The sequence below is a fragment of the Eschrichtius robustus genome, chromosome 18, assembly GCF_028021215.1.
Source record: "Eschrichtius robustus isolate mEscRob2 chromosome 18, mEscRob2.pri, whole genome shotgun sequence".
Taxonomy (NCBI): Eukaryota; Metazoa; Chordata; class Mammalia; order Artiodactyla; family Eschrichtiidae; genus Eschrichtius; species Eschrichtius robustus.
Genome location: NC_090841.1, coordinates 54,394,912 through 54,422,893, shown reverse-complemented (window position 1 = coordinate 54,422,893; position 27,982 = coordinate 54,394,912). Strand labels below are relative to the sequence as shown.

Genomic DNA, 27,982 nt, shown 5'->3' with positions numbered 1-27,982 from the left:
GATGGTCCTTAGATCATTATTAGGTGTATTGAAATTGTATCTCACCTCCTCCTCATTGATTATAGTGTTTTTTAGATTATAAGAATTCACCTATAATGAAAGTCCTGTGACTACGTTAACACAGTGTGGCATGACTGGTATACATTTTAGAAACAGGTTTAATGAAAAGATATTCATTCTAATTAATTCAGGCAGTAGTCATCAATAGATGCTAACACTGGTGTGTAAATTTTTGAGGAGTATTAAGGTAGTTACATAATCTCAGAGTATGTTTCCATAAAGCATTTATTAATTATAAGAGATAACATAATAATGCTACAGTGGAGAAACATGACAGATACCACCTTAGCCAAATGATCAATGTTAACTTCAACCATAATGGGACAAATAAACAGCATATGCCTCCTAATGTGGTGCACCAAGAGGAGCACAGCCTCATTTCTATGATATTCCTACCAAAAGTGCATAACTTGAATCTAATCATGAGAAAACATCAGACAAACCCTAATTTGAAGGACACTCTACAAAATCCTTGTCCTGTACTCTTCAAAAATATCTGCTTCATAAAATACAAAGAACATCTCGGGACTTCCATGCTGAAGGAAAGTAAAAAGATATGACAACTGAATGTGATGCATGATCTTAAATTTCTTTTGCTATAATTGACATTACTGGACAATTAGTGAAATCTGAATAAGGGCTGTATAGTAAATAATAGTGTTATATCAGTATTAATTTCCTAATTTTGAAAATTGTACTGTGGCTATATAAGATGTTCTTGGTTTTAGGAAATACACACTGAAGTATATAGCAGGAAAGAAGCATTGTATCTGAAACTTACTCTTAAAGGATTCAGAGGTCTGTGTGTTGGGGGTATGGGTGTGGGTATGTGCAAGCATGCTTGGATGCACGCGTGCACACACATGAGAGAGAGAGAGAGAATGAAGAAGGTTGTGAGTACAATAAAAGTTAACATTTGAGGAATCTGGGTGGTGTGTATTCCAGAATTCTCTGTACTATTTTTGAAACTTTTCTATAAGTATGATATTATGTTAAAAGAAAACAAAATAAAAAACCTTTCTAAGTGTACTCACTGTCATACCAAATACTGAGAGTTCTGATACCCCAATTTATACTCCACTCAGTTATTTTTAGCTACTGGCAAATTTTCTCCATAGATTTTTCACTGTGCCCTATTTGCTTTTTTCATTTGAGTATACGTGCTGTCCTCTTTTCTTTATTATTTCCCTAGGGCAGATGACGCTAAGCTGCAAACATATGGCCATTTTCATTTTCTGCCAATCACTTACAAACAAATGCCCCTAAAGACCAATAGCTGTGATAAACTAAAATAAGGTGTGGAAATGTGGAGTCATATATTTTGCGAGTCAGCAGCTTTGGCTGGCTGCTGGTTCAATTCGTGAACTTGGGAAAAAACCCATCATTCCTTTGTGCCTTATTCTCCTCATAATCTTTTTCATTATGGAGTTTTGAAAGGATTAATTTATGATTGTACATCACTTTGAATCTCCATGATTTAGGTAGTAAGGGAGTTACCACAATTAAATATTCCTATAAATAGCATACTTATGAAAATCTTCTCCTTGGTATTTTCATAGTCGCTTTAGAATTATAAAAGCTTTTCATAATGCTCAAAATATTACCAGCCTTGGCTTGTGGTAAACTTTCACCCTATAGACATTGTATTATTGAATATTATTGAAGACAATAGGAGTTATGCAAGGGATTTATAGATTACCATTGTTTTGCCTATTTTGTCTTTTCATTTCTAGACTGGAAGTGCATAAATTAATTTTTTCCCTTCAAGGTTTTTGCCCTCTGCACAAGGTCTGCTGTATTTGCTTGCATGGTACCCAATCACCTTTTTGCTGGAATTGAGTTTAATTTAGGGAAACATGCCTCCTCCAACTCAGTTCATATGGTTTAGTTGGGACTGACCCAGGAGGATGGGGTCCTTGATGCAGATCTGGCCAATCAGAGAGCACTTGCCCTGTCTACAATGATTGTAGGAATAGGCAAGTGATACCAAGGACCATGAGTCCCTCTTATGACTCATTCTAAAATTATTAAGAAACAGGTGATCTCCTTCATCTGGGATTGCTTAACTGAGAAAATGTAAGCTTAGTCTTTCTAGTAGCTATCTTGTCATTATGAGGGGAGAGCACATCTAAGCCTGTTTCCAATCCAGATAAAAGCAAAGGTGAGAGGTAAAAGGAAGTAAGATTTCCCAAAGATCATTTGAGTACCTAGATTGGGTATGCCTGTACAGAGATAACAGTTTGCTAATCTGGGTCAATGCATGTTTTTTTTTTTTTTTGGCTTAAGTTGGTTGAGAGAGCTCCAACAAAATCATTTTGTACATGTGGCAGAGACAGCTGGTTGCTTATTCAATATCCACTTTCCTCTTTATCCTTAGTAACATAATCTCAATTTTATTCAGGGTACCAATTGTCCTAGCTTTAAAAAAAAGTACTCCCCAGCCTCCTTTATAGGTAGGAATGACCATGTAACTGGCCAAAGAGATATAGGCAGAAGTCATAGGCTGGGATTTATTAGAAGACTCTTATTAACAGAAAGCTTGGATGAGTTTTTCTGCTCCTCGCCCTTCTACTAATTCCTTCCTGAAATAACATATGACAGTTGCAATTCTAGTGGCCATCTTGTGCCCTGGAGGATGGAAACCGTGTATTAAGAAAGGATTCCTGTTGTCGTTGTAGAACTTCGTACCAGTGTGGATAGCCCACTTTTGTGTTTCTTACATGTAAAAGAATAAACTCTTAGGTATTTAAGCCATTGTAGTCAGGTTTTTATTGCCAGTAGCTGACAAAATTCCTACTTGATATAATACAACTCTGCAATTGAACATCAGTGGTATTTCAGGAGATGCTTGAATTTATTTTCTGTGAAAAGAAGAGAAATGAGACAAGAGTATTTTTGCTTAAAGTTACAGGTAATTCTCTTTATTTTTGCATCATTTATGAATTTTAGGTGACAAGCAATTAATAATACTGGCTGCTACTTCTTCAACCTCTTTTCTGATCCTTTCTATACAACGAATAAAATTTTAGATGGGTCAAATGTGGTAGTTCAGAGTCACAAAGCTCGCCGATATGAGCTTGTAGATGTTCTCACTTTTTTGGCCTTCTCCATTCTTATGATTATTGTCCCATTTCAGGACATCATCAGTCTGTTACTTGGGGCTTCCTGCATCCAATCTTTTGTTCGCTAAGCCCAATTCTCTGCACTAGCATCAATGTTATCATTCAAATATACATCATGATTTTAAAAACTGCTTAAAAAACAAAGACCTAAATGAGCTGGAGAGTGACAAAAATCAGGTAAAAGCTGGAGAGAAGTCAGAACTTGAAGGAGGTGGTAACAGGTTATTTTATCAGGTGATTTTTAACAGGCAGTCTCCAGTGAAGGAGCTAAAACTTGGATGGAAACCCACAGTCATACTGGCTTAAAGAAACAAGAAACAAAGCACCAAGTTTAGGGTGATCACTGCAGCTGGAAAGAAAGAGAAAAAAATCTCTTAAAGGAGAGATCCAGAAGGGGAGAGTTCCAAATTCTCTGCTCAGATCTTAGTTGAAACCTGAACTCTACTTGCACATGACAGATTAAAGGGGCCCAGATAAGGCCAAAAGATTTGAACAGAAATTTAGCTGCTGCCCCTTATAGGGAAGACAGATTTTGGAGTGTGAGTCCAGCTATGTTAACTACATATTTAAAAACAAACAAACAAGCAAACACCACTATTAGAAAACTAGGAATAGAGAGAAAATTCTTCAACTTGATAAGGAACTTGATAAAGAACCTACAGCTAATATGGTGAGAAACTTAAAGCTTTCCTGATTACATCAGATACCAGGCAAGGATATCCCTCCTCACCACTGCTTTTCAACATCATACTGGAAATCCTAGCTAATGTAGTAAGACAAGAAAAGGAAATAAAAGTTATACAGATTGGAAAGGAAGAAATAAAACTGTTGTTGCTTGCAGATGACATGACTGTCCATGTAGAAAACCCAAACGAATCAACAACAACAAAAAAACCTGGAATTAATAAGCTATTATATCAAGGTTGCAGGATACAAAGTTAATATACAAAAGTCAATTGCCTATATACTGGCAATGAACAAGTGGAATTTGAAATTAAAAACACATTATCATTTACATTAGCATCACCCTTAATGAAATACTTATGTATAAATCTAACGAAATATGTACAAGGGCTATATAAGGAAAACTCCAAATTCTGAGGAAAGACATAAAGAAGAACAACATGAATAGAGAGGTATTCAATATTCATGAGTAGGAAAACTCAACATAATCAAAATGTCAGTTCTTCCCACTTTCATCTATAGATTCGTGCAATCCCAATCAAAATCCCAGCAAGTTATTTTGTGATTCTAACGTTTATATAGAATAAGCCCCCAAATAACCAACTCAACACTGAAAAAAAATGAACAAAGTTGGAGAACTGACACTACCTGATATGCTTCGAGACTTACTATAAAATTACAGTAATCAAGACCGTGTGGTATTGGGACTTCCCTGGTGGTCCAGTGGTTAGGACTCTGCACTTCCACTGCAGGGGGCTCGGGTTCGATCCCTGGTCAGGGAACTAAGATCCCACATGCCTCGTGGCCAATAAAATAAATAAATAAAAGATAAACGAGTAGGGACTTCCCTGGTGGTCCAGTGGTTAAGACTCTGGGGGTTCAATCCCTGGTCGGGGAACTAAGATCCTGCATGCCGCCAGTGCGACAAAAAAAAAAAAAAAAAAGCGTAAATGGTAAATTAAAAAAAAAAAGACAGTGTGGTATTGGTAAAAGACTAGACAAATAGATCAGTGGAACAGAACAGAGAGCTCAGAAATAGACCCACATAAATATAGTCAACTGATCTTTTTTTTTAATTGACGAAATTGACATACATTATATTAGTTTCAGGTGATTCAATCTTTGTATTGTGAAATTATCACCACAATTAGTCTAGCTGACATCCATCACCATACATAGTTACAAAAGCTTTTTTTTCTTGTGATGAGAACTTTTACCATGCACTTCCTTAGCAACTCCCAAACATGTAATACAGTATTACATCTATACATTACATCCGCATGACTTATTTACTTTATAACTGGAAGTTTGTATCTTTCTGCATGCCAAATAAATACTAAAAGTCCAAAGACAACAAAGTGGTGACACACATCACAAAGGGTTAATTTCCCTAATAAAGAGAGACAGCCTACAAAATTAATAAGAAAAGGACTGATAACTCAAAAGAAAACGAGCAAAGGATTATGAACACTAAGTTCATGGAAAGGAAATACAAATAACTCCGACAGTGATAGCTCACTCATAATAAGAGAAATGTACAATACATCTGCAACTAGATACATTTTTCATCTATTAGATTGGCAAAATTCAAAAGCTTGGTAACACTCAGTTGGCAATACTATAACAAAATGGCTCCATTGCTCCTGAGGGAATATAAATTGGTATAACCTTCATGATGTCAATATCCATCAATATTACACACTCACATGTCCTTTTACCTAGCAATCACACTTTTGGGACTTTATCCTTCAGACATAATTTTCACATGTATAACATGGCACATGTATACAAGATTATTATTGAAGAATTATTTGCAATAGAAAAAGACTGAAAACAACTCAAAAGTTTATCAACTGGGGACAGGTAAATAAATTGTGATATATTCTTAAAATGCACTTGCTATCCACTATACAAATGTCGAAGAAAAAAAGGAGTAAGTTTTCTACAATTAGATATATGGAAAGATTTCCAAGATATATTAATAATAAAAGATACAGAATAGGGCGTATGATATGGTGCTTTTTGCATAAGAAAAAAAATAGATTAGAATGAGACACATATATATCTGTATATTCATAAAGAAATTCTGGAAGGATACATAAGAAATTAATAATGAATGTTTATCCATGAATGTGGAGGGGCTGAGCATTGAGCTGAGGGAAACATGTTTATATTATGTTTTATTACATATGCAAGAATTATATTTAAAATGTGTCATATTTCAAAGAATAAAACCCAAAAGATTGGGGAGGTGGCCAAAAGGGGATAGTGCTAATACCAACCTGGCTCCTTTGCTGGGAACTCTTGTTATCTTGTTCTGTATTTATCTAGCGCCATATTTAGAAAAGATTAAATCGAAACTGTGAAATTAAAAAAAAATACAATTGATAAGCCTCTATCCATATTGGTCAAGAAAAAGAGAAAAAAAATAAAAAATAAAATGTGTCATATTTTACCTATCATATTTTATATTTGCAACTGGAAGGTTTTCATTTTAGTTCAGTCTACCTTAGCAGAACCATAAATCTTGGTAAGAAAAAAATTTTTTTTAAGTAAAGGCTATTGGAAAAATAAATGGACAGAATTAATTTTAATTGCCTGCCATTTCTAAGTAAAATAAATGATAATGATATCTTTTTTTGTTCGGGAATATATTTATTATTTTAACAAGAAATAGGATATTCTTTTTAGTAATATATTTATATTATTTAAATAATAACTACATCATTTTTCAGAATCCAGCAGCTTTTAAAAGAGAAAATAAGTTTCTTTAGTTAAAAAGCAAAACAAAAATGTTTGAGCTCCCTCTGCTGGCTCTGTAGTAGCATATCAGAGTAAATTTTGGTTTTATTTAGAAACAAACTTGCACATGATTAATGCCATTAATTCATTTGCCAATATTTAAGAGAGTAATTCTAAACTGTGTTTTCCAAAATTTTATAAATGTTAAGTTCTGCTAATATGTCACTAATATTGCCAAGTAAAATGCGCATTTCAATACAAATCTTAAAACGTTATTCAGTATGTGCCTTTAATACATCCTTAAATATGGTACCACATAATTGGGTTGTACAGGAATGAATTCTACATACACCACAATACGTACAGGAGAATTTTAGTTTTTAAATTTATTATGGCTTTCAAGCTACAGTAATCGTAAAACCTACCTGTTGGGTTAGTATATTAACATTTAATTGATTTAAAATATCATATGCATATTTTGAAGTTAGAAGGAATATAAAATATTTGCATAGTTAAACAATGATTAACATGACAATTTAGAGTAACTGTAAATATTGTTTTGTTCTTTGTCATGATAGCATAATCTATGATTATGATGTGCTGTGCAAAACTACTAGCTACTTCTCTTCTCTTTTTGTTTCTATATTCCAGATCATTGATTAGTGTCTCAGTGGTGACCATCTTATCCTTCTATTTATCTACTAAATTATTTAATTATTTTCTGTTTTACTTAAATTTCTTTAAGGATGCCTTAAAAAAGCAATTCAGGTCTTCATCTTTCTGTTTTATCAGTTGTATTTTCCAGTTGTTTGTTCTACTGACATTCCTCTTTCAAACTACTCATGCTTCTTACGTAAGATGTTGTTTTTGTTGGTTGGTTAATGGGTTCAATTCCGATTGTTGAAATATTGGGAATTCCCCATGTGGTGGAAGATAAAGGTGTTTCTAGTCAATGGTGTGCTGGAGTCAGCTGTTAGCAGCTTATGAAACGTGATTGTTAATTTTTCAAGAATTTTGCAAGCTAGTTGTTAAAAACACCTTCTATTAAAAATGAAATTATCTAAACTTAAAGTAACATTAATTCTATTAAAAAGGCAAAAAAGTACTCAAAACTCATTTCCTAATTATTCTACTTTATTATTATTTATGATACTCAGGTTATTTACATCTATTGTATCTGTAGAGTGAAAATACTGTATAATGGTGTGTTACTGCAAATTTCTTTCCAACTCTGCATTCAGTGATATCATGTCAGTAACTTGAAATTGGCTATGGTGGGAGCATTTGGAAATGGCAAGTGCTACAGAGCTGGGCTTGATTTATTGTTTTATTGATAGTCTAGATGTAAGAAAGTGATGCAGAAAATGTTACACATATAAGCACTTGGCAAAAATCAACTAAAACGTTTTGTGAGAACCAATTTGTTGTATGGAATTTACAATAAAGAGTATTGTATATTTCATTATTTGTAAATTGTGTGCTACACACCTTTTGTATCAGTACAACTTATATACATACATATGTATCTATACATTTTGATTTCTAGAAAGGCAGTTGATAAACATTGACCAACATATCATTAAAGTCTCTATCCCCAAAGGTAGTATAGGCAGGCAAACAGCCAATTCTCTGCTGAGGCTGCTGAAGGAATCACTGATGTGGTATTCACCCAGCCTCAAGGGTAGTGCCATGGCTTTAAAATACGTCCACAAATTCTTTCATACATCTCATTTCTAAAGGCGAGTACTAATTCCTTCCCCCTTGAACGTGGACTGTACTTGACTCTAATGAGTAAAATGTGGTGAAAGTGAAAGTATTAGACTTCCAAGGCTAATTCATAAAAGATATTGTGGTTTCCTAGTTGCTCCCTCTTGGATTGCTTGCTTTGGGGGATGCCAGCTGCAATGTCATGAGGCACAAACAAACATCCTCATGAAGAGGCCCACGTGGTGTGGAACTAAGGACTCCTGCCAACAGCTATTTTGGAAGAAGATTCTCTAGCCCCAGGCAAGGCTTCAAAGACTGTGGCCCCAGCAGACATCTTTACTGCAACTTCATGAGAGACCCTGATCTAGAACCTCTCAGCTAAGCAGCTCTCATAGATCATTATTGTTTCTTCAATTCCCGGTAAGTCTTTCACAATGATAATTTCCACTGGTTTTGTTTGGGCTATACAGGTGCTTGTGTGTTTTACTTGTGATTTGAATTTGCCTTTTGGACATACAGTTCTCAAATTAACTTAAATTAATATCCATCTTCTGGAAAATTACATGCAAATAAGGTAATTATTGAAGAAAAAGAATCAGAATTTGATTCCTGTTAAAGTGTTATCTGTGATTACATGCCCTGTCCTCCAATTTACGTTGGTAGTAAATCCCTCTCACTTGGTGAAGAGATAGGCATAGACTCAAGCTCAATCGATTAGCTTCTCTATCCTGATCATTTTTATCTTGAACAGAGAAGCCCAGGGTAGGTGGTTGCTATTGTGTCATTGGAATGCAGGAGCACTCTATAGAAAAAGTCCATGAAGGAACAAACATTGGCTGCTCTGATTCTTAGAGGTGTGCTGGTTCCTGTTGCCTAGGAGGCTTGCTGTTCAGCACTCTTTGATGCCATAAGTTACCTTAATTTCATTCAAAACATGAATCTCCTTTTATAAAAGTAAATCAGCTATGAATATTGGCTGAATGAATGATAGAATGAAAGTTAGAGCTGTGTCATAAGAAAAATATATGTTGATAGAGACCACAAGCCTCAGTATGTGTTTGTTGGGCTTTGTGTCAGTTAGTGTTCATTACATAACTAACCACCTCAAATTAATGGCTTAAAAGCATTTATTATTTCTCATCACTCTGTGAGTTGCTGGGACATTATAGTTTGGGCTGGCTGGGCAGAAGCTGAGTGGTTTAGGATGGTCTTTCTCACACGTCTGGTGGTTCGCAGCCTGGATCTAGTTGGGACTTCTTCACATGGTGGTCTGGGGTTCTCAGGGTTCAAAAGGATGTGCAAGTACTTTTCAAGTTGTTGACTTGTATCACATTTATCTCAGCATATTTGCTTTAATCTCATTTAGTCAAAGCAAATCACATGGCCAAGTCCAAAATTGCTGTGGGAGGAAACTGTGAAAGTGGATATGAAAAGGGTGAACAAATTGCAGGGCCATTACTGTAGTAATTTACCATGGGTTTGAAAATATGAGTAGAGATAGCCTTTAAACTCCTTTGACCTTCTAGCTCCTTAAAATACAAGACAAACCCCAAAAGCCTTTGTTAATTCTTTTTTAAACCAGTTCATTTTATTTTTTCCCCTTTCTCTGGGAGAATGACAAATATCAAAGAAAGGCCATTAAAAAACAAACAAACAATCTCTCTTGTGACTAATGTTTCACTTTCGGTACCCTGAGAGATAGACAAGTGTCAGTTACCATCATGAGCACAATACCATCACAATTACTATACAGAACAGCCCCCCACCACCAATGATAAATGACAATTTAAAAAAATGTATTATCTTCTTATTCCCATTTCAGAAATGAAAAAATTAATGTGCAGAAAGTTTAAATAACTTGTCCCAGATAAATCAAGGCATCAGGATTCAGACCCTGCTGGCCTAACTACAGCTTAGGCTCTCATTGGCCACACGCCTACCATTGCCCCTGGTAGGGACAAACACAGGGCCAAAGGAACAAGTCAATCTTAGGTTAAGTTAACCAGTTAATACAATTAATCCACGAGCATACTCTACAGAAAAAAATAACAATAAATAATTTCCTTCATCTCCAGAATGTACAGTTAGGGCTCACTAGCTGCTGCCATTACCTTTTCCCTGACGCTGTGAAGAAGTGGAATGCCATACCCAAAATTAACAAAGATCATCACTTGTCCAGAGACAACGAAGATTTCTCTGTGCCCACAGCTCCTAATGAGGAGCTGTCATTAGTCAAATAAGAAAATCACTAGGTTGGTAACAGAAAGGTCAACACTAACACATCTGCTAATTGTCTAATAAGCCCATGTCCCAGAAAATCTGAGGGAAGCTCCATTGCCCAAGGGGGATCAGAATTTTATGTCTTAGTTTTTTGGACTATTTCTTGCTGTCCAAGGAGTAACACTGGGTTACTATTTTACTGGACACTATTTAATCGATACTAGTAAATCCCAATGATGTATGCAAAGAGGGGTGGGTCTGATACAGAATGCGTGTGGATTAAGGTCCAACAAGTCCCCTCCTCTTGGTCCCACCACTGCTCTTCCCTCTCCTGACTACTAGCTCTCCATGGCATTTGACTGCCTGCTGTATTTGGAATATTCTGCACTTTCACAAGCTAAAAGAACACAGATTTCTTGGGGCTGTATGGCAGAACAGGCTCTGGAATCGGACAAACCAGGTTGAAATCTTGGCTCTACCAGCTCCCACTGTGTGACCTGCCCAAACTCCTGAGTCCTCTGAGCCTCAGTTCTCTCATCTATACAGTTGGGTCATGAACGATACCTACCTTATGGGATTGACGTAAAGAGTAAATGTGTGTCAGCTCCCAGAACTCCATAAATAAAAGCTACTATTCAAGAATCTGGATTGATTGAAAGCGGTGACATAAGAATATCTCTAAGCAGCACTTTTCCCCTAAAGGTCTCTTTGCTTAACCCACTTCTGGACCTTCTCTTTTGTAATTGCCTCCAGCATGAGTACCTTTGGTAATGACGTATCTGTTTCCTTTGGGGATGCATTATGACCAGAACTGTTTTTCAGAGCCAACAGTGGTACTGAGAAGAGGCGCATCCTTTTAGTCAAATGTGAGGGGTGACTGTGAAGTCCAAATCTGGTCCCAATACACAAGTCTATCAGCTGTCACCACTCCCCATCCTATGCATTCAGAGTTCCTCAAACCTCACCATTCCCCAAGTGAGCAGAGACTTTCCTGCTCCCAGGGCTTCTCACAGGGCTCCTCCTCCGAATAGAATGGCACAGCCTTGTCTCTTTGACCCATTCAGAAATATCCTACTTATCCACCACACCAGCCCACTCAACCCTTCTGTAAAGCTTCTTCTCTGCCAGGGAGGCACAATGGCACAGCGGTTAAGAACAAAGATGTAAGAGCCCAATAACAGGGCTCAAGAGAAGCATCAGAAAAGGTGGTGATGTGCACGGACCACAAAGCCAGGCTGCCTGGGTCTGAATCCTGCCTCTACAACGTGGTCATGAGCTCTGTGATCTTAGATGAGTTACTTTATGTCCCCATGTCTCAGTTTCCTCAATAGTTAAATAAGATAAAGAATGGTGGTTACTTCAAAAGTCTATTTTGAAGATGAGATAAAGCACCTAGAATAGTACCCTCCAAATGTTTGTCTAATAAAGTCCTCAATCTATCACTTCTTAGCTGGGTGACCTTCAACGGTTTACTTAACCTTTCTGTATCTCAATTTCTTGACTTTAAAATGAGGATAAGAAAAATAGCACCAATTTCATAGGATTGTTGAGGATTAAATAAAATAATATATGTAACTTGCCTAGTACATAATTGTATATAGAGCTTTGCATATGGCAGGATTTCAACAAAATGGTAATTTAAAAAAAAAGTTAGTTATTTTTCCTGAACTCTGTAACGCCTTACTCATATATCTATTACGGCACATATCAGATTATATTGTAATAGCCTAGACTGGGAACTCCTTGAGGACAGGAAGTTTGTCATTATTCTTCTGATAAAGGGAAAACCAGTGCAGCTGGCAACTAGGATGTGAGGGGGGAACTGAAAATTGAAACAGAAACCAAAACTTGCAAAACTATATAATGAGTCACAAAATAGAAAAACTGTACAAAACCATGATATACAAGACAAACTAAGTTCAGACCCTTAACAACACCTCATGGTGTTCTAAATAAGACAACAGACAAACTAACCTAACAATAACTCCACACAAAGGCATGTCTTCTAAAGATAAGACCGCTGATTGTTCCAACAACTTCCTAGTTTACGAATTCTGACCTGTCTCTGCCAAGGCCATCCAATGACTAACTACAGTCCTGCAAACTCTGTAGATAATCTTCCTTAACTTCCACCTGTTAAAATGTTGAACTCTCCATTATGTGTGCACCTCCTTGCTGCAGCAAGCTAATAAACCTTTGTTTGAAAAAAAAAAACTACTACCTATTGTATGCTGGACACTGGGAATAAAACCGTGAATGGAAAAAAGCTTTTGCCTTCAAGGAACCTAATCTATTAATGTGGTAATAGACAAATATTAACAATACAGTGTGATATAATTATCAGCAAGGTAAGCACTGTGAACACTTGGCTTAGTCAGGGAAGTCTTTCTGGAGGAAGTGATTTTTAGGATAAATCCTGAAGGGTGATTAGGAGTTAGGTAAAGAATAGGGTTGGGCATCGTAAACATTCTAAATAGCAAGGGCTCCTTGTGCGAAGAACAGAATAAAGGACAGCATGCTTGGAATAGAATAAAGGACAGCTAGGAATAGATTAAGGACTTTATAGGCCCCATGCATCAAAAATATTGCTATGTTCTTCCATTTGAAATTCAAAATAAAAATTAATGCTAATTATAAAACACATGCAGGGAAAAAGGCACACAAGGCCCAGGGCGCCACCTCCAGGCACTTGGAGGAAGGAGGGTCGGTGCAGAGCCGGAAGAGCATGCAGCCAGGCAGGGGGTCGCGGCTCCTACAAAGGTGCAGAGAATGTCAGTAAGAGGATACTCTGTGGCTGAGACCGCTGGTAAGAGGCTTCTGGCACTTATAATATCAGAGCCGTGTGGCTGACAGGGTCTTGGTGCTCCGGCCGGGTGTCAGGCCTGTGCCTCTGAGGTGGGAGAGCTGAGTTCAGAACATTGGTCCACCAGAGACCTCCTGGCTCTGTGTAATATCAAATGGCAAAAGCTCTCCCAGAGATCTCCATCTCAACGCTAAGACCCAGCTCCACTCGACGACCAGCAAGCTACACTGCTGGACGCCCTATGCCAAACAACTAGCAAGGCAGGAACTCAACCCCACCCATTAGCAGAGAGGCTGCCTAAGATCATACTAAGTTCACAGACACCTCAAAACACACCAACGGACGCAGCCCTGCACACCAAAAAGACAAGATCCAGCCTCATCCACCAAAACACAGGCACCAGTCCCCTCCACGAGGAAGGCTACCCAACCCACTGAACCAACCTCAGCCACTGGGGGCAGACACCAAAAACAACAGGAACTATGAACCTGCAGCCAGCGAAAAGGAGACCCCAAACTCAGTAAGTTAAGCAAAATGGGAAGACAGAGTAATACACAGCAGATGAAGGAGCAAGGTAAAAACCCACCAGACCAAACAGGTGAAGAGGAAATAGGCAGTCTACCTGAAAAAGAATTCAGAGTAATGATAGTAAAGATGATCCAAAATATTGGAAATAGAATGGAGAAAATACAAGAAACGTTTAACAAGGACCTAGAAGAACTAAAGAGCAAACAAACAATGATGAACAACACAATAAATGAAATTAAAAATTCTCTAGAAGGAATCAAAAGCAGAATAACTGAGGCAGAAGAACGGATAAGTGACCTGGAAGATAAAACAGTGGAAATGACTACCACAGAGCAGAATAAAGAAAAAAGAAGGAAAAGAACTGAGGACAGTCTCAGAGACCTCTGGGACAACATTAAACGCACCAACATTTGAATTATAGGGGTCCCAGAAGAAGAAGAGAAGAAAAAAGGGACTGAGAAAATATTTGAAGAGATTATAGTTGAAAACTTCCCTAATATGGGAAAGGAAATAGTCAAGTCCAGGAAGTGCAGACAGTCCCATACAGGATAAGTCCAAGGAGAAACACGCCAAGACACATATTAATCAAACTATCAAAAATTAAATACAGTGAAAAAATATTAAAAACAGCAAGGGAAAAACAACAAATAACATACAAGGGAATCCCCATAAGGTTAACAGCTGATCTTTCAGCAGAAACTCCGCAAGCCAGAAGGGAGTGGCAGGACTTATTTAAAATGATGAAAGGGAAAAACCTACAACCAAGATTACTCTACCCAGCAAGGATCTCATTCAGATTCGATGGAGAAATTAAAACCTTTACAGACAAGCAAAAGCTAAGAGAATTCAGCACCACCAAAACAGCTTTACAACAAATGCTAAAGGAACTTCTCTAGGCAGGAAACACAAGAGAAGGAAAAGACCTACAATAGTAAACCCAAAACAATTAAGAAAATGGTAATAGGAACATATATATTGATAACCACCTTAAATGTAAAAGGATTAAATGCTCCAAACAAAAAGACACAGACTGGCTGAATGGATACAAAAACAAGACCCTTATATATGCTGTCTACAAGAGACCCACTTCAGACTTAGGGACACATACAGACTGAAAGTGAGGGGATGGAAAAAGATACTCCATGCAAATGGAAATAACAAGAAAGCTGGAGTAGCAATTCTCATATCAGACAAAATAGATTTTAAAATAAAGACTATTACAAGAGACAAAGAAGGACACCACATAATGATCAAGGGATCAATCCAATTAGAAGATATAACAATTGTAAATATTTATGCACCCAACAGAGGAGCACCTCAATACATAAGGCAAATGCTAACAGCCATAAAAGGGCAAATCAACAGTAACACAATCATAGTAGGGGACTTTAACACCCCACTTTCACCAATGGACAGATCATCCAAAATGAAAATAAATAAGGAAACACATCTTTAAATGATACATTAAACAAGATGGACTTAATTGATATTTATAGGACATTCTATCCAAAAACAACAGAATACACTTTCTTCTCAAGTGCTCATGGAACACTCTCCAGGATAGATCATATCCTGGGTTACAACTCAAGCCTTGGTAAATTTAAGAAAATTGAAATCATGTCAAGTATCTTTTCCGACCACAACGCTATGAGACTAGATATCAATTACAGGAAAAAAATCTGTAAAAAATAAAAACACATGGAGGCTAAACAATACACTACTTAATAACCAAGAGATCACTGAAGAAATCAAAGAGGAAATCAAAAAATACCTAGAAACAAATGACAATGTAAACATGACTACCCAAAACCTATGGGATGCAGCAAAAGCAGTTCTAAGTGGGAAGTTTATAGCAATACAATCCTACCCCAAGAAACAAGAAACATCTCAAATAAACAACCTAACCTTACACCTAAAGCAATTAGAGAAGGAAGAACAAAAAACCCCCAAAGTTAGCAGAAGGAAAGAAATCATAAAGATCAGATCACAAATAAATGAAAAAGAAATGAGGGAAACAATAGCAAAGATCAATAAAAATAAAAGCTGGTTCTTTGAGAAGATAAACAAAATCGATAAACCATTAGCCAGACTCATCAAGAAAAAAAGGGAGAAGACTCAAATCAATAGAACTAGAAATGAAAAAGGAGAAATAACAACTGACACTGCAGAAATACAAAGGATCATGAGAGATTACTACAAGCAACTCTATGCCAATAAAATGGACAACCTGGAAGAAATGGACAGATTCTTAGAAATGCACAAACTGCCGAGACTGAACCAGGAAGAAATAGAAAACATAAACAGACCAATCACAAGCACTGAAATTGAGACTGTGCTTAAAAATCTTCCAAAAACCAAAAGCCCAGGACCAGATGGTTTCACAGGTGAATTCTATCAAACATTTTGAGAATCGCTAACACCTATCCTTCTCAAACTCTTCCAAAATATAGCAGAGGGAGGAACACTCCCAAACTCATTCTATGAGGCCACAATCACCCTGATACCAAAACCAGACAAAGATGTCACAAAGAAAGAAAACTACAGGCCAATATCACTGATGAACATAGATGCAAAAATCCTCAATAAAACACTAGCAAACAGAATCCAACAGCACATTAAAAGGATCATACACCATGATCAAGTGGGGTTTATCCCAGGAATGCAAGGATTCTTCAAGATATGCAAATCAATCAATGTGATAAACCATTTTAACAAATTGAAGGAGAAAAACCATATGATCATCTCAATAGATGCAGAAAAAACTTTCGACAAAATTCAACACCCATTTATGATAAAAACCCTCCAGAAAGTAGGTGTAGAGGGAACCTACCTCAACATAATAAAGGCCATATATGACAAACCCACAGCCAACATTGTTCTCAATGGTGAAAAACTGAAACCATTTCCTCTAAGATCAGGAACAAGACGAGGTTGCCCACTCTCACCACTATTATTCAACATAGTTTTGGAAGTTTGAGTCACAGCAATCAGAGAAGACAAAGAAATAAAAGGAATCCAAATTGGAAAAGAAGAAGTAAAGCTGTCACTGTTTGCAGACAACATGATACTATACATAGAGAATCCTAAAGATGATACCAGAAAACTTCTAGAGTTAATCAATGAATTTGGTAAAGTAGCAGGATACAAAATTAATGCACAGAAATCTCTTGCATTCCTATACACTAATGATGAAAAATCTGAAACAGAAATTAAGGAAACACTCCTATTTACCATTGCAACAGAAAGAATAAAATACCTAGGAATAAACCTACCTAAGGAGACAAAAGACCTGTATGCAGAAAACTATAAGACACTGATGAAAGAAATTAAAGATGATACAAACAGATGGAGAGATATACCATGTTCTTGGATTGGAAGAATCAACATTGTGAAAATGACTATACTACCCCAAGCAATATACAGAATCAGTGCAATCCCTAACAAACTACCAATGGCATTTTTCACAGAACTAGAACAAAAAATTTCACAATTTGTATGGAAACACAAAAGACCCCGAATAGCCAAAGCAATCTTGAGAAAGAAAAACAGAGCTGGAGGAATCAGGCTCCCAGACTTCAATACTACGACGCTACAGTAACCAAGACAGTATGGTACTGGCACAAAAACAGAAATATAGATCAATGGAACAGGATAGAAAGCCCAGAGATAAACCCACGCACATATGGTCACCTTATCTTTGATAAAGGAGGCAAGAATACACAATGCAGAAAAGACAGCCTCTTCAGTAAGTGGTGCTGGGAAAACTGGACAGCTATATGTAAAAGAATGAAATTAGAACACTCCCTAACACCATGTACAAAAATAAACTCAAAATGGATTAAAGACCTAAATGTAAGTCCAGACACTATAAAACTCTTAGAGGAAAACATAGGCAGAACACTCTATGACATAAATCATAGCAAGATCCTTTTTGACCCATTTCCTAAAGAAATGGAAATAAAAACAAAAATAAACAAATGGGACCTAGTAAAACTTAAAAGCTTTTGCACAGCAAAGGAAACCATAAACAAGACTAAAAGACAACCCTCAGAATGGGAGAAAATATTTGCAAACAAAGCAACTGACAAAGGATTAATCTCCAAAATTTAAGCAGCTCATGCAGCTCAATATCAAAAAAATAAACAACCCAATCCAAAAATGGGCAGACCTACATAGACATTTCTCCAAAGAAGATATACAGATTGCCAACAAACACATGAAAGAATGCTCAACATCACTAATCATTAGAGAAATGCAAATCAAAACTGCAATGAGGTATCCCCTCACACTGGTCAGAATGGCCATCATCAAAATATCTACAAACAATAAATGCTGGAGAGGGTGTAGAGAAAAGGGAACCCTTTTGCACTGTTGGTGGAATGTAAGTTGATACAGCCACTATGGAGAACAGTATGGAGGTTCCCTAAAAAACTAAAAATAGACCTACCATACGACCTAGCAATCCCACTCCTGGGCATATACCCTGAGAAAACCATAATTCAAAAAGCTACATGCACTCCAATGTTCATTGCAGCACTATTTACAATAGCCAGGACATGGAAGCAACCTAAATGTCCATCGACAGATGAATGGATAAAGAAGATGTGGCACATATATACAATGGAATATTACTCAGCCATAAGAAGAAACGAAATTGAGTTATTTGTAGTGAGGTGGATGGACCTAGAGTCTGTCATACAGAGTGAAGTAAGTCAGAAAGAAAAAAGCAAATACCATATGCTAACACATATATATGGAATCTAAAAAAAAAATGGTTCTGAAAAACCTAGGGGCAGGACAGGAATAAAGATACAGACGTAGAGAATGGACTTGAGGACACGGGGAGGTGGAAGGGTAAGCTGGGACGAAGTGAGGGAGTGGCATGGACATATATACACTACCAAATGTAAAATAGCTAGCTAGTGGGAAGCAGCCGCATAGCACAGGGAGATCAGCTCGGTGCTTTGTGTCCACCTAGAGGGTTGGGATAGGGAGGGTGGGAGGGAGATGCAAGAGGGAGGAGATAGGGTGATATATGTATATGTATAGCTGATTCACTTTGTTATAAAGCAGAAACTAACACACCACTGTAAAGCAATTATACTCCAATAAAGATGTTTTTAAAATAAATAAATAAATAAATAAAATGAAATAAAATACATGTAGGAAAGTCCTTCTGGTTTTTCTCATCATGTGTAGTTTAATACTTTAAAAGAAATCTTGAATTCTCTGAAAAATATACTCATGTTCCTGCTTTGGCGCTTCAGCATATATTATATCAGTTTGCACTACTCTTTGCATTATGCACTACTGTTGCTTTAGGGAACTACAAATACTTTAGTGTGGCAGCACTGTAGAGTGTGAAAGGTAATGAAGTAAGAGATAAAGTTGGAGAACTAGGCAAGCACCAGTTAATGAAAGATCTAGTAAAGATGTAGTTAAAAGATGTGGTCTTTGTTGTGCTACTGGCCTGGGTTCAATCTCTGCCATGCTTGGGCACTCGCTGTGTATGACTGGGCAACTCAAAGCCTTAATTTCCTCAGCAGTAAAATGAAAATGCTAAGCTGTGATGACTAACATAATAAATATAAAGCGCTTAGCACAGTGCTTAATATCGTGAAACACACTAAATTTCAGTCAGGTATTTTTGTTAATAAATTTGTTCTTCAGCCTGAGAAATGGGGAGTCAATAAAGGGTTTTAAGTAGTGATATGATTAGAATGGGATTTTATGAATTTCTTTGCTGCAGTGTATAGTCTAGATTGAATGACAATGAGTAGATTCTAGGTGTACTTAAGAGGAAGACTCAGTAGATAATAATGGGGCTTCCCTGGTGGCGCAGTGGTTAAGAATCTGCCTGTCAACGCAGGGGACTCAGGTTCGATCCCTGGTCCTGGAAGATCCCACATGCCGCGGAGCAACTAAGCCCATGTGCCACAACTACTGAGCCTGCACTCTAGAGCCCCCGAGCCACAACTACCGAGCCCACGTGCCACAGCTACTGAAGCCTGCGTGCCTAGAGCCCGTGCTCCACAACAAGAGAAGCCACCGTAATGAGAAGCCCGCACCCCACAACGAAGAGTAGCCCCCGCTCGCCTCAACTAGAGAAAGCCCACGTGCAGCAACGAAGACCCAATGCAGCCAAAAACAAATAAATAAATAGTTATTAAAAAAATGATTGGATGGAGGTTGAAGATATATATGCATATATCTATATGTTGCATATATACATATATTACATATTCATACATACACATACATTTACAAAGTCTCCTACATAAACTGCCACAGATGATGATAGGCGTAAATCTCAGTTTCCAGAGGAATCAAATATGTAATATTATTAAAATCATCTCCCAGTGAAATGATGTGATAATCTGTCAAAATAATTTAAAATGGGCTAAGGAGAAAAGATGGAGTGTCAATGAAATAAAATTGACCAGGAGTTGATTACTGTTAAAACTGGATGACAGGAAAGATTATACTTTTTTCTGCTTTTGGATACATTAAAATTTTTCCATTAACAAAAAACATTAAAAAAAATATACTAAGGTAGGGAGACCCAGAAAACAAAAAGATCCCTGGGGGGCCTAATAGACTGGCTCGAATACAAGTTCCATGAAGGCAAAGACCTTGCCTGTCTTGTTTACATCTGTATCTCCAGGGCCTAGAGCAGTTCATAGCCACACAGTAGGCTCTCAGTATGTATTTGTTGAAGGAATGAATGCTGGAGAACAAAAACCATAACCTACGTGAGTCTGACAGCTTAGACTGAGAGCCAAGATTCCTGGGGATCATCTTTTATGCTACATATGATATCTCCCTAGCTACTGTAAGGAAAAAGAGCTCGAGAAAACCATCCCAAGAGAGAGCAAAGCAGATTCACAAACTTCACTTTGGTATTCCATGAGAAGTAGGTATTTACAATGGTAATATGCATATGATCCCTAGAAAGCTTCTCCGGGGACTCTGTCGTATCATTTCACGCCATTGCTTTTTAAAAAACAAATATTTATTGTGGAGATGTCTTTGTCTTATCCTCAAGCCAAGAATCAGAAGAAAACTATGTATACCCTATCCTCTCCTTCCCTCTCTTATGGCTAATACTGCTATGGCTAATAGAAGAGAGGGAAGGAATAAACAGTCTTTTGAAGAAGGTTCACCTCTACATTTTGTTCTCATTTCCTTAGTAGCCTTAGGACAAAACTGTCTATTACAAAAGTAATGATGTAGAACCTTAATTAGGGCTTTTGAAATTCAAGCCCACTCTTATGGGGGGCAGAACCTTGAGCAAAGGAAAACGACCAATAACACTGAAACAACAGACATCAGGTACAATTAAATGCCCACATGAGGCACCCTCTAAAGTTTTAAAGCTGCACTGTCCAGTACCATAGACACTAGCAATGTGTGGCTACTGAGCATTTGTGATGCAGCTTGTCTGAATTGAGATGACCTGTAAGTGTAAAAACACACACCAGATTTCAAAGACTTAGTAACAACAACAAAGTAAAATATCTCAATTATTTTTATATTAATTGCACAGTGAAGGGAAAATATTGTGGATAAGTTAGACAAAATATATCATTAAAATTAATTTCACTTTTTTTTACTTTTTGAAAAAGTAGCCACTAGAAAACTTAAAATTACATATGTGGCTCACACTATATTTTTATTCGACAGCATTTTTTTTTTTTTTTTTTTTAGTACTTTTCCTCTCCTTATGTGGAATAAGAGCTCAGGGTATTAATAGCACAACTCCTAGTCTTCTTACTCTATACTGTTTTGGGTCCCTTCTATAAAAGTACTGCTATACGGAGTCATTATAAGCAATTATAGGTATAAATGGAATGCCCACTGAAGAACTGGTGATTGTCCCACAAACTCTTTTTTTACTAGAAGTGCTCTGAACTTATTAAGGGGGAAATGATAGAATGTCCTCTGATCCCAATTTACACTATCAGCAATTGCTGAAGTGTTTCCTCTTAAATTACCTAAGGATATACCTTACCACAGCAAGCATTATTTTTCTTTCCAAGTCATCAGTGCCTAGTCTCAGATGAGAAAACTGTATTCCCTTTATTAACATGTTCTTGATTCACTTTTTTAAAAAAAAAATAAATTTATTTATTTATTTTTTGGCTGCGTTGCGTCTTTGCTGCGTGCGGGCTTTCTCCAGCTGCGGCGAGCGGGGGCTACTCTTCGTTGCGGTGTGCATGCTTCTCATTGCTGAGCACGGGCTCTAGGCGCACAGGCTTCAGTAGTTGTGGCACGTGGGCTCGGTAGTTGTGGCTCGGGGGCTCTAGAGTGCAGGCTCAGTAGTTGTGGCGCACGGGCTTAGTTGCTCTGCGGCACGTGGGATCTTCCCGGACCAGGGCTCGAACCCGTGTCCCCTGCATGGCTGGCGGATTCTTAACCACTGCGCCACCAAGGAAGTCTAGCGCTTGATTCACTTCTAGCGAAATAAAAATCCTGGCATTATTATGTTAAAAGTGATTTGCCTCCCTTCTCTTTTTATTTAAAATTCCCAAATTTAATTAAACTTTTTCTTTTACTTTTAAGAAGTATGTACGTATGTTCATGCTTTCAATTCATCCTGTCATACTGAAAAACTTTCAATGGTTGTGTATCATACTTTAAATAAAATCTAGTTCACAAATCTTAATGTGGCTCTTGTTTACCTAATTTGACCTACAGCCATGTTTCCCCCTAAGTTGATACCCTCCCACCTCTCTGGCTTTAAGAGCCTAGCTCTTCCTTACCTCTGGAACATCCCACAAGCTATTATGTCTGCCTTGAATGTTCCTGTCTTTATTTTGTTTTACATGGCTAACTTCTACTCATTACTCCCTTTCTTAACCATTTAAACACTATATTCTAAGATAAGCCATGCTTGAGTCTTTCCAGTCTAAATTGTTATAATGGTTCATATTTCTATTTTCTCTCATAATACCTAATATAATTTGTATTAAAATTTAAAAATTTAATTATAAAAATTAAAAAATTTTTCCTATATGATTTTCCGTTAAATGTCTCCCTTTCTAAATTAGGCTATAAGCTCCATAGGGTAGATACCATGCCTTGTTTGTCCATCACTGTATTCTCAGCAAGTAGTAGTATATCTCAAACAGAGCCGACCTTTAGTAAACATTTGTTGAATGATGAATTGGAAAGACCCAACAGAGTACAAGAGTTGCAAACATAAGATAAGGAAGTAACTGATGAAACAAGGTACTAAAGAGGCCACAGGGGATAAAGTATATGTGCATTAAAAAATAAAACAATAGGGGCTAAATCAATGATGGCCATAGAAAGTCAAAGGTTTGTTAGAATGTATGTCCTGAGAGACATCATATTAAATGAAGGTGGCTAGGGATGGTTTCAAAGAAGTAATTGGGCCAGAAGGGACAGTTAGATTTTATTAACTATAATTTTTTTAAAAAATTTATAAAAATAGAATGAATCAGATGACTTGTGTCATAGGTTAGGTTCTCTGGGAAGTAGATGTTGAGGTGGAGTTAGAAGCACAAAAGGTTTACTGGAGGATAGCATTTGTGAAAGAGAAAGGGAGAAAGTAGGATTAGGCAGGGGGACCCATCAGACTGCCATGCAGGCCTGAAAAAGCCTCTGTCATCCTAATGTTGACATTAGGTCCTTATACTATGCCTTACTCAGTCTTTAGTTGAGGATGGGCATGGAAGAGAGGGGTAGCCCTGAAAATAGTGTAACTTCAGTTTGGAAGATGAGGTGAACCCAGAAGAAGTTAATGACTGAAGGCTGTCAGCTAACTACATGCCTTGCAGTTGGGCAGTGAATCCTTTCTCAAAGGTAGATCTGAGCAAAGTACCTCTGTGACTGCCAATTCAACCCAAATTAATCTATAAATTCAATAAAGGATCTTTTTTTTTTTTTTTTTTTTTTTTTGCTAAGCTCAACAATCTTGTTCTAGGAAGTATTTAGACCAAGGGTTCACAGTTAGCTAAGTCAAATTTGAAAGACAAGAGCAAAGGGGAGGGATTTTTCACTATGACATATTAAGACAGTCTATAAGACAATGGTAAATAAAAACAACATGGTCCTGGCGTCATCATGGACAAAGAGACCAACTGAAAAAGAGGTCAGAACCAGAGCCATACATAAATGGAAATATGAATATATGATAAAGGTGGCATTGAAAATCAATGTGGAAGGGAGACACTGTTCAGTAGAATTATAGAGAAGAATTGGCCTGCTGTTTGGAGAAAAAATAGGCTAGATCCCCACCTTACACCGAATAAAGGCACGTATTCCAGAGAGAATAAAGACCTAAACGTGATTCTCGGGACAGAGTACTGACTATAAAATAGAAGAAAAAATATAGAATATGTCTGTGATGTTGAAATACAGGCTAAGTGTTTAATCAACACCCCCAAAGCACCACTGAGAGTAATAAGATTGTCTCCATCAGCTAGGTGAGAGAACTGAAGAACCTAAGGAGGAGTTAAGTATACTCTAGAGAATACTCCTAGGATCAGGGCAGCTAAGTAAACTGTAAGGAGACGTAGGCCTATTGGGAGATATATCATTATGACTTGCCTATCGAAAATATTTCCCCTGCCTCTACTTCCTTCTTATATCCTTCAACAAACATTTCTGAGTTCCAGACACTATGCTACCTGCAGAAAGAACAAAGAGGAATAAACTTGAGTCCTAGTCCTTAAAGAACTCATAATCTAGTTAGACAGACAGATGAAAAACTAAATAAGACGTTTTAACTCCTATTCTACAGGTAAGAACCAAGAGGCAACAACCTTTGCCTAGGGCATCTGGTATTTGAGCAATAAGGAAAGTCATTCCAGGCAAAAGGAACAGCGCTAACAAAGTCACAGGGCTTTGAAGGAACATGGTATGTTGGAAAATGTTAAGGAGGTAACCTAATAATGGACATTCTGAAATGTTTGTTACTGAATACATAAAGTAGTCTATGCGGGTTGTTTTAGTCTTTTCTTAGTTGCACTGCTTATCACATTAGCTAATTATCACCTCTGAAGACAAAGCCAAAGAAGATGCAGCACTGAAGTGATGAGGGATAAATGATAATAGTTAAGAAACAGAATCATGCTAGGAAGCACTGATGACTAGTCGTGGAGTGATAACAAGCACTGTAACTAAGGATTTAGAGGAGGAAGAGAGTGCTATCAGCTACATCGTTCAGGGAAGATTTCGTGGAAGCGGCAGGGCTTCGTTTGATCATTCAAAAAATTGAGAATTGAGAATTGACTGCATATATCAGGGGCTGTGCACGGAACAGGAGATTCAAAACCATAATCTACTAATGAACAGATAATCAGATAATTGCAGAAATAAAGCAATGAGTGTTATAATAGATGCAAGCACAGGCTGATGTGATAAAACCTCAGAGGGACTCCTGCTTTAGAGCAGGGAGGTCAAGGATGGTTTTCTAAAGGTGATGCTGTATGCACTGAATTTAATGGATGGGTAGGATTCAAGTGCAAGGGAGGGAAACACATTTTGCAATGGATCAGTTTAGTGAGAGAACACACCTCTTTCAAGGAGCATGAAGTAGTTCAGGGTGGCTGAAGCGAAGGCTGAAAGGCAGTGAAAGAAGTTTCTAAGGCATACAGGAAGAGTCTGATTTTAAAAGGTCCTTTATAGATGTTAAAGAATGTAGATTTTTATCCTGAAGACAACGTGGAAGTTGATGAAGATTTTAAGCAGGGAACTAACGTGATTAGATCCAAATTTTACAATAACTGCTATTAAAGGCAATGATGATGAAGGCAACTGAAGATGAACTGATAAGGGGGCAGCTAAGAGGCAGAGAAATTAAAAGGCTGTTACTATTGTTTAGGAAAAATAAGGAAGGATTAAAAAATACAGTAGCAGTGGTACTGAGAGAGAAGGATGAGCAAGTTTCAATAGCCAGAGAAAGAAGTGGAAACATTCCCTGTGGAAATGATGTGAATAAATGTTTGGAGGAGGGAAAGGTGAGCAAATCTGTTTCCCTGGATTGTATAGCATTTAACAGAAGAATGATGATTAGCTGGAGTGGAGAGCCAGAGTTACCCAACAGTTGGTGATGAGGTTGAAAACTGGAGTCAGTCTGTGGCAAGGCTATTAAACAGACAGGCTGAACAATTAGGATTTTACATTTTCCCTAGCAATATTAAATTTATAAATCATTTTTTTTATTGTGGCAAAATATACAAAAATTTTAACCATTTTTAAGTGTACAGTTCACAACACTCACATTGTCGTGCAACCATCAACACCGCCTATCTCTAGAACTTTTTTCATCATCCCAAACTGAAATTCTTTACTCATTAAAAAATAGCTCCCCATTCTCCCCTACCCCTCTTGCCCCTGGCAACTAACAGTCTATTTTTTCTGTCTCTAGGGGTTTGGCCACTCTAGGTACCTCACATAAGTGGAAACACAGAATAGTTGCCCTTTTGCATCCAGCTTATTTCACTTCGCTAGATCACTTGTTAACACCCTGGTTAATCAGTAGCAGGCTTCTAATTTGCATACTACTTTATATGCTATATTTTAAAACAAATGTCAAGCTTTTCTGACTTTATCAAATCTTTTCCACTTATTGCTTAAGGACACTTCACTCTAGCAAATTATAAACTCAGAGTTCTTAACAATTTAGTCTACCACTGTGTCTGCCATAAAAAGCTTTTTATTGGTCTACTTTAAGTGTCTAAATTGTGAATTATTTTCATTTCATTACAGTTAACAGGCACTAGACTTTTTGTAAAATTCCACCTAGTACCTTAATGGAAGTAAATAATAGCAAATAGAACAACTGAGGCAGGAATCAAACTTATTTGACCACCCAGGAGAAAGGAAGTTACTTTATTTAGGATGCTGATTTGAAGGCTCTCTCTTTTGATATTATGTAATTTCCCTATCTGGGGCTGAATCGGCTCTAAACGGAGAGAATTAAAAACACAAACACTTATTTCTAGCTGGGGAAAAGTCCGGAAGTTTCAGATGTTTGGAAACTATTTCAGAACTGTCAAGGGTTGGAGGAATCCCTAGGTCATTAGTGCTCTGCCCATGCATGAAGTCGAGTAATTCTGGACAAGACTTAACTATGCCTCTGGAGGTCTCAGTGCGTTACATGAGACCAGCCCGTTCTTCCCAATCTTGTCCACAGCACAGCACAGCACATGCAGAATATAGTACTGCAGGACCCTGAGGTAAACGGAGGAGGCAGCACAGCGCAGCACACCTGTAATCCCCAGGTCGCCTGCATCCCGCCACATCCGAGTGGACGCTCTCAGAGGAGCGCTCCCGTCGCAGGGTCGTTCCAGCCGATGCGCCACGCCGTCTGTTACAGAGGACGGGTTGGGGTTCCCGCTGATCCTGAAATCAGCGGCCTTTCCCTCCTTGCAAAAAAAATTAAGTCTTTATTCCTTAAGAGAATCAAGGCGTGAAAAAGCAAAAGGCCCACGAGCCACGCAAAGACGCAAAATTCGCCGTACTTGCCTAGCGCGCTCTCCGCTGATCTTACGTCTCTTCCCAGCAGGCTCCGGGAGTCACCGCGACATTACAACAATTCTCGCGAGATTTATCGGCAGCCATCTTCTTGGGGGTGCTGGGAGCCGGGAAGACCCCCCGAACCGTTCGCATTCAGCTGCCCTTCGTCTTCGCTTTCTTCACTTTTGCCTCTTCTGCGTTGCCAACCAGCACCTGGTCTCAAAGCTGAGAGAAAGCCCGGGTCTAGGAGCGTGTCGCTCTCTGGTCCAGGAAGATTCGCTGGCGTGGAGAGAAGGGGGAGGGCCCGGGCAAACCGTTGCTGCCTCAGCCGGGGTCGGGTTCCGGGGAGGGGGAGCTCCTGGCACCCCGTGGACTCGCGGCCTGCGGCCGTCCCCCCGGAACTGTTGGCCCATCGGGGCTCGCGGGAGCCTGCCACCGGCGCCTCCCACCGCGGCCCACGCGGGCGGCGCGCGGAGGAGGGGGCGGGGGCAGCGGCGGCTGTAGCGGCCGCGACCTGGGCGGGCGGACTAGTGTGACGGGCCTCTGGGCCGCTGTGGATGGTTTCTAAAATGATCATTGAAAACTTCGAGGCCCTCAAGTCCTGGCTCAGCAAGACTCTCGAGCCCAT

The 27,982-nt window shown here is 38.2% G+C and overlaps 1 protein-coding gene, 1 long non-coding RNA gene and 1 other non-coding gene across 13 annotated transcripts in view; 2 read left to right on the top strand and 1 right to left on the bottom strand.

Moving 5' to 3' along the window:
* Positions 1–2,851: 2,851 nt before the first annotated feature.
* Positions 2,852–27,807, bottom strand: LOC137751970 (uncharacterized). Its single transcript, XR_011071010.1, has 4 exons — positions 27,107–27,807; positions 21,878–22,321; positions 6,149–6,226; positions 2,852–2,921 (listed from the first exon to the last, which is right to left on the bottom strand). It is a non-coding gene; the product is annotated as an uncharacterized lncRNA (long non-coding RNA).
* On the top strand, positions 4,576–4,648 carry TRNAG-UCC (transfer RNA glycine (anticodon UCC)). Its single transcript has one exon. It is a non-coding gene; the product is annotated as a tRNA-Gly (tRNA).
* Positions 27,714–27,982, top strand: part of RBM26 (RNA binding motif protein 26) — an 81,631-nt gene continuing 81,362 nt past the window's right edge. For all 11 annotated transcript variants that reach the window (XM_068526675.1, XM_068526682.1, XM_068526678.1 and 8 more), the window contains exon 1: positions 27,714–27,982. In XM_068526675.1, coding sequence (XP_068382776.1) covers positions 27,912–27,982 — 71 coding nt within the window. In that variant the 5' untranslated portion in view covers positions 27,714–27,911.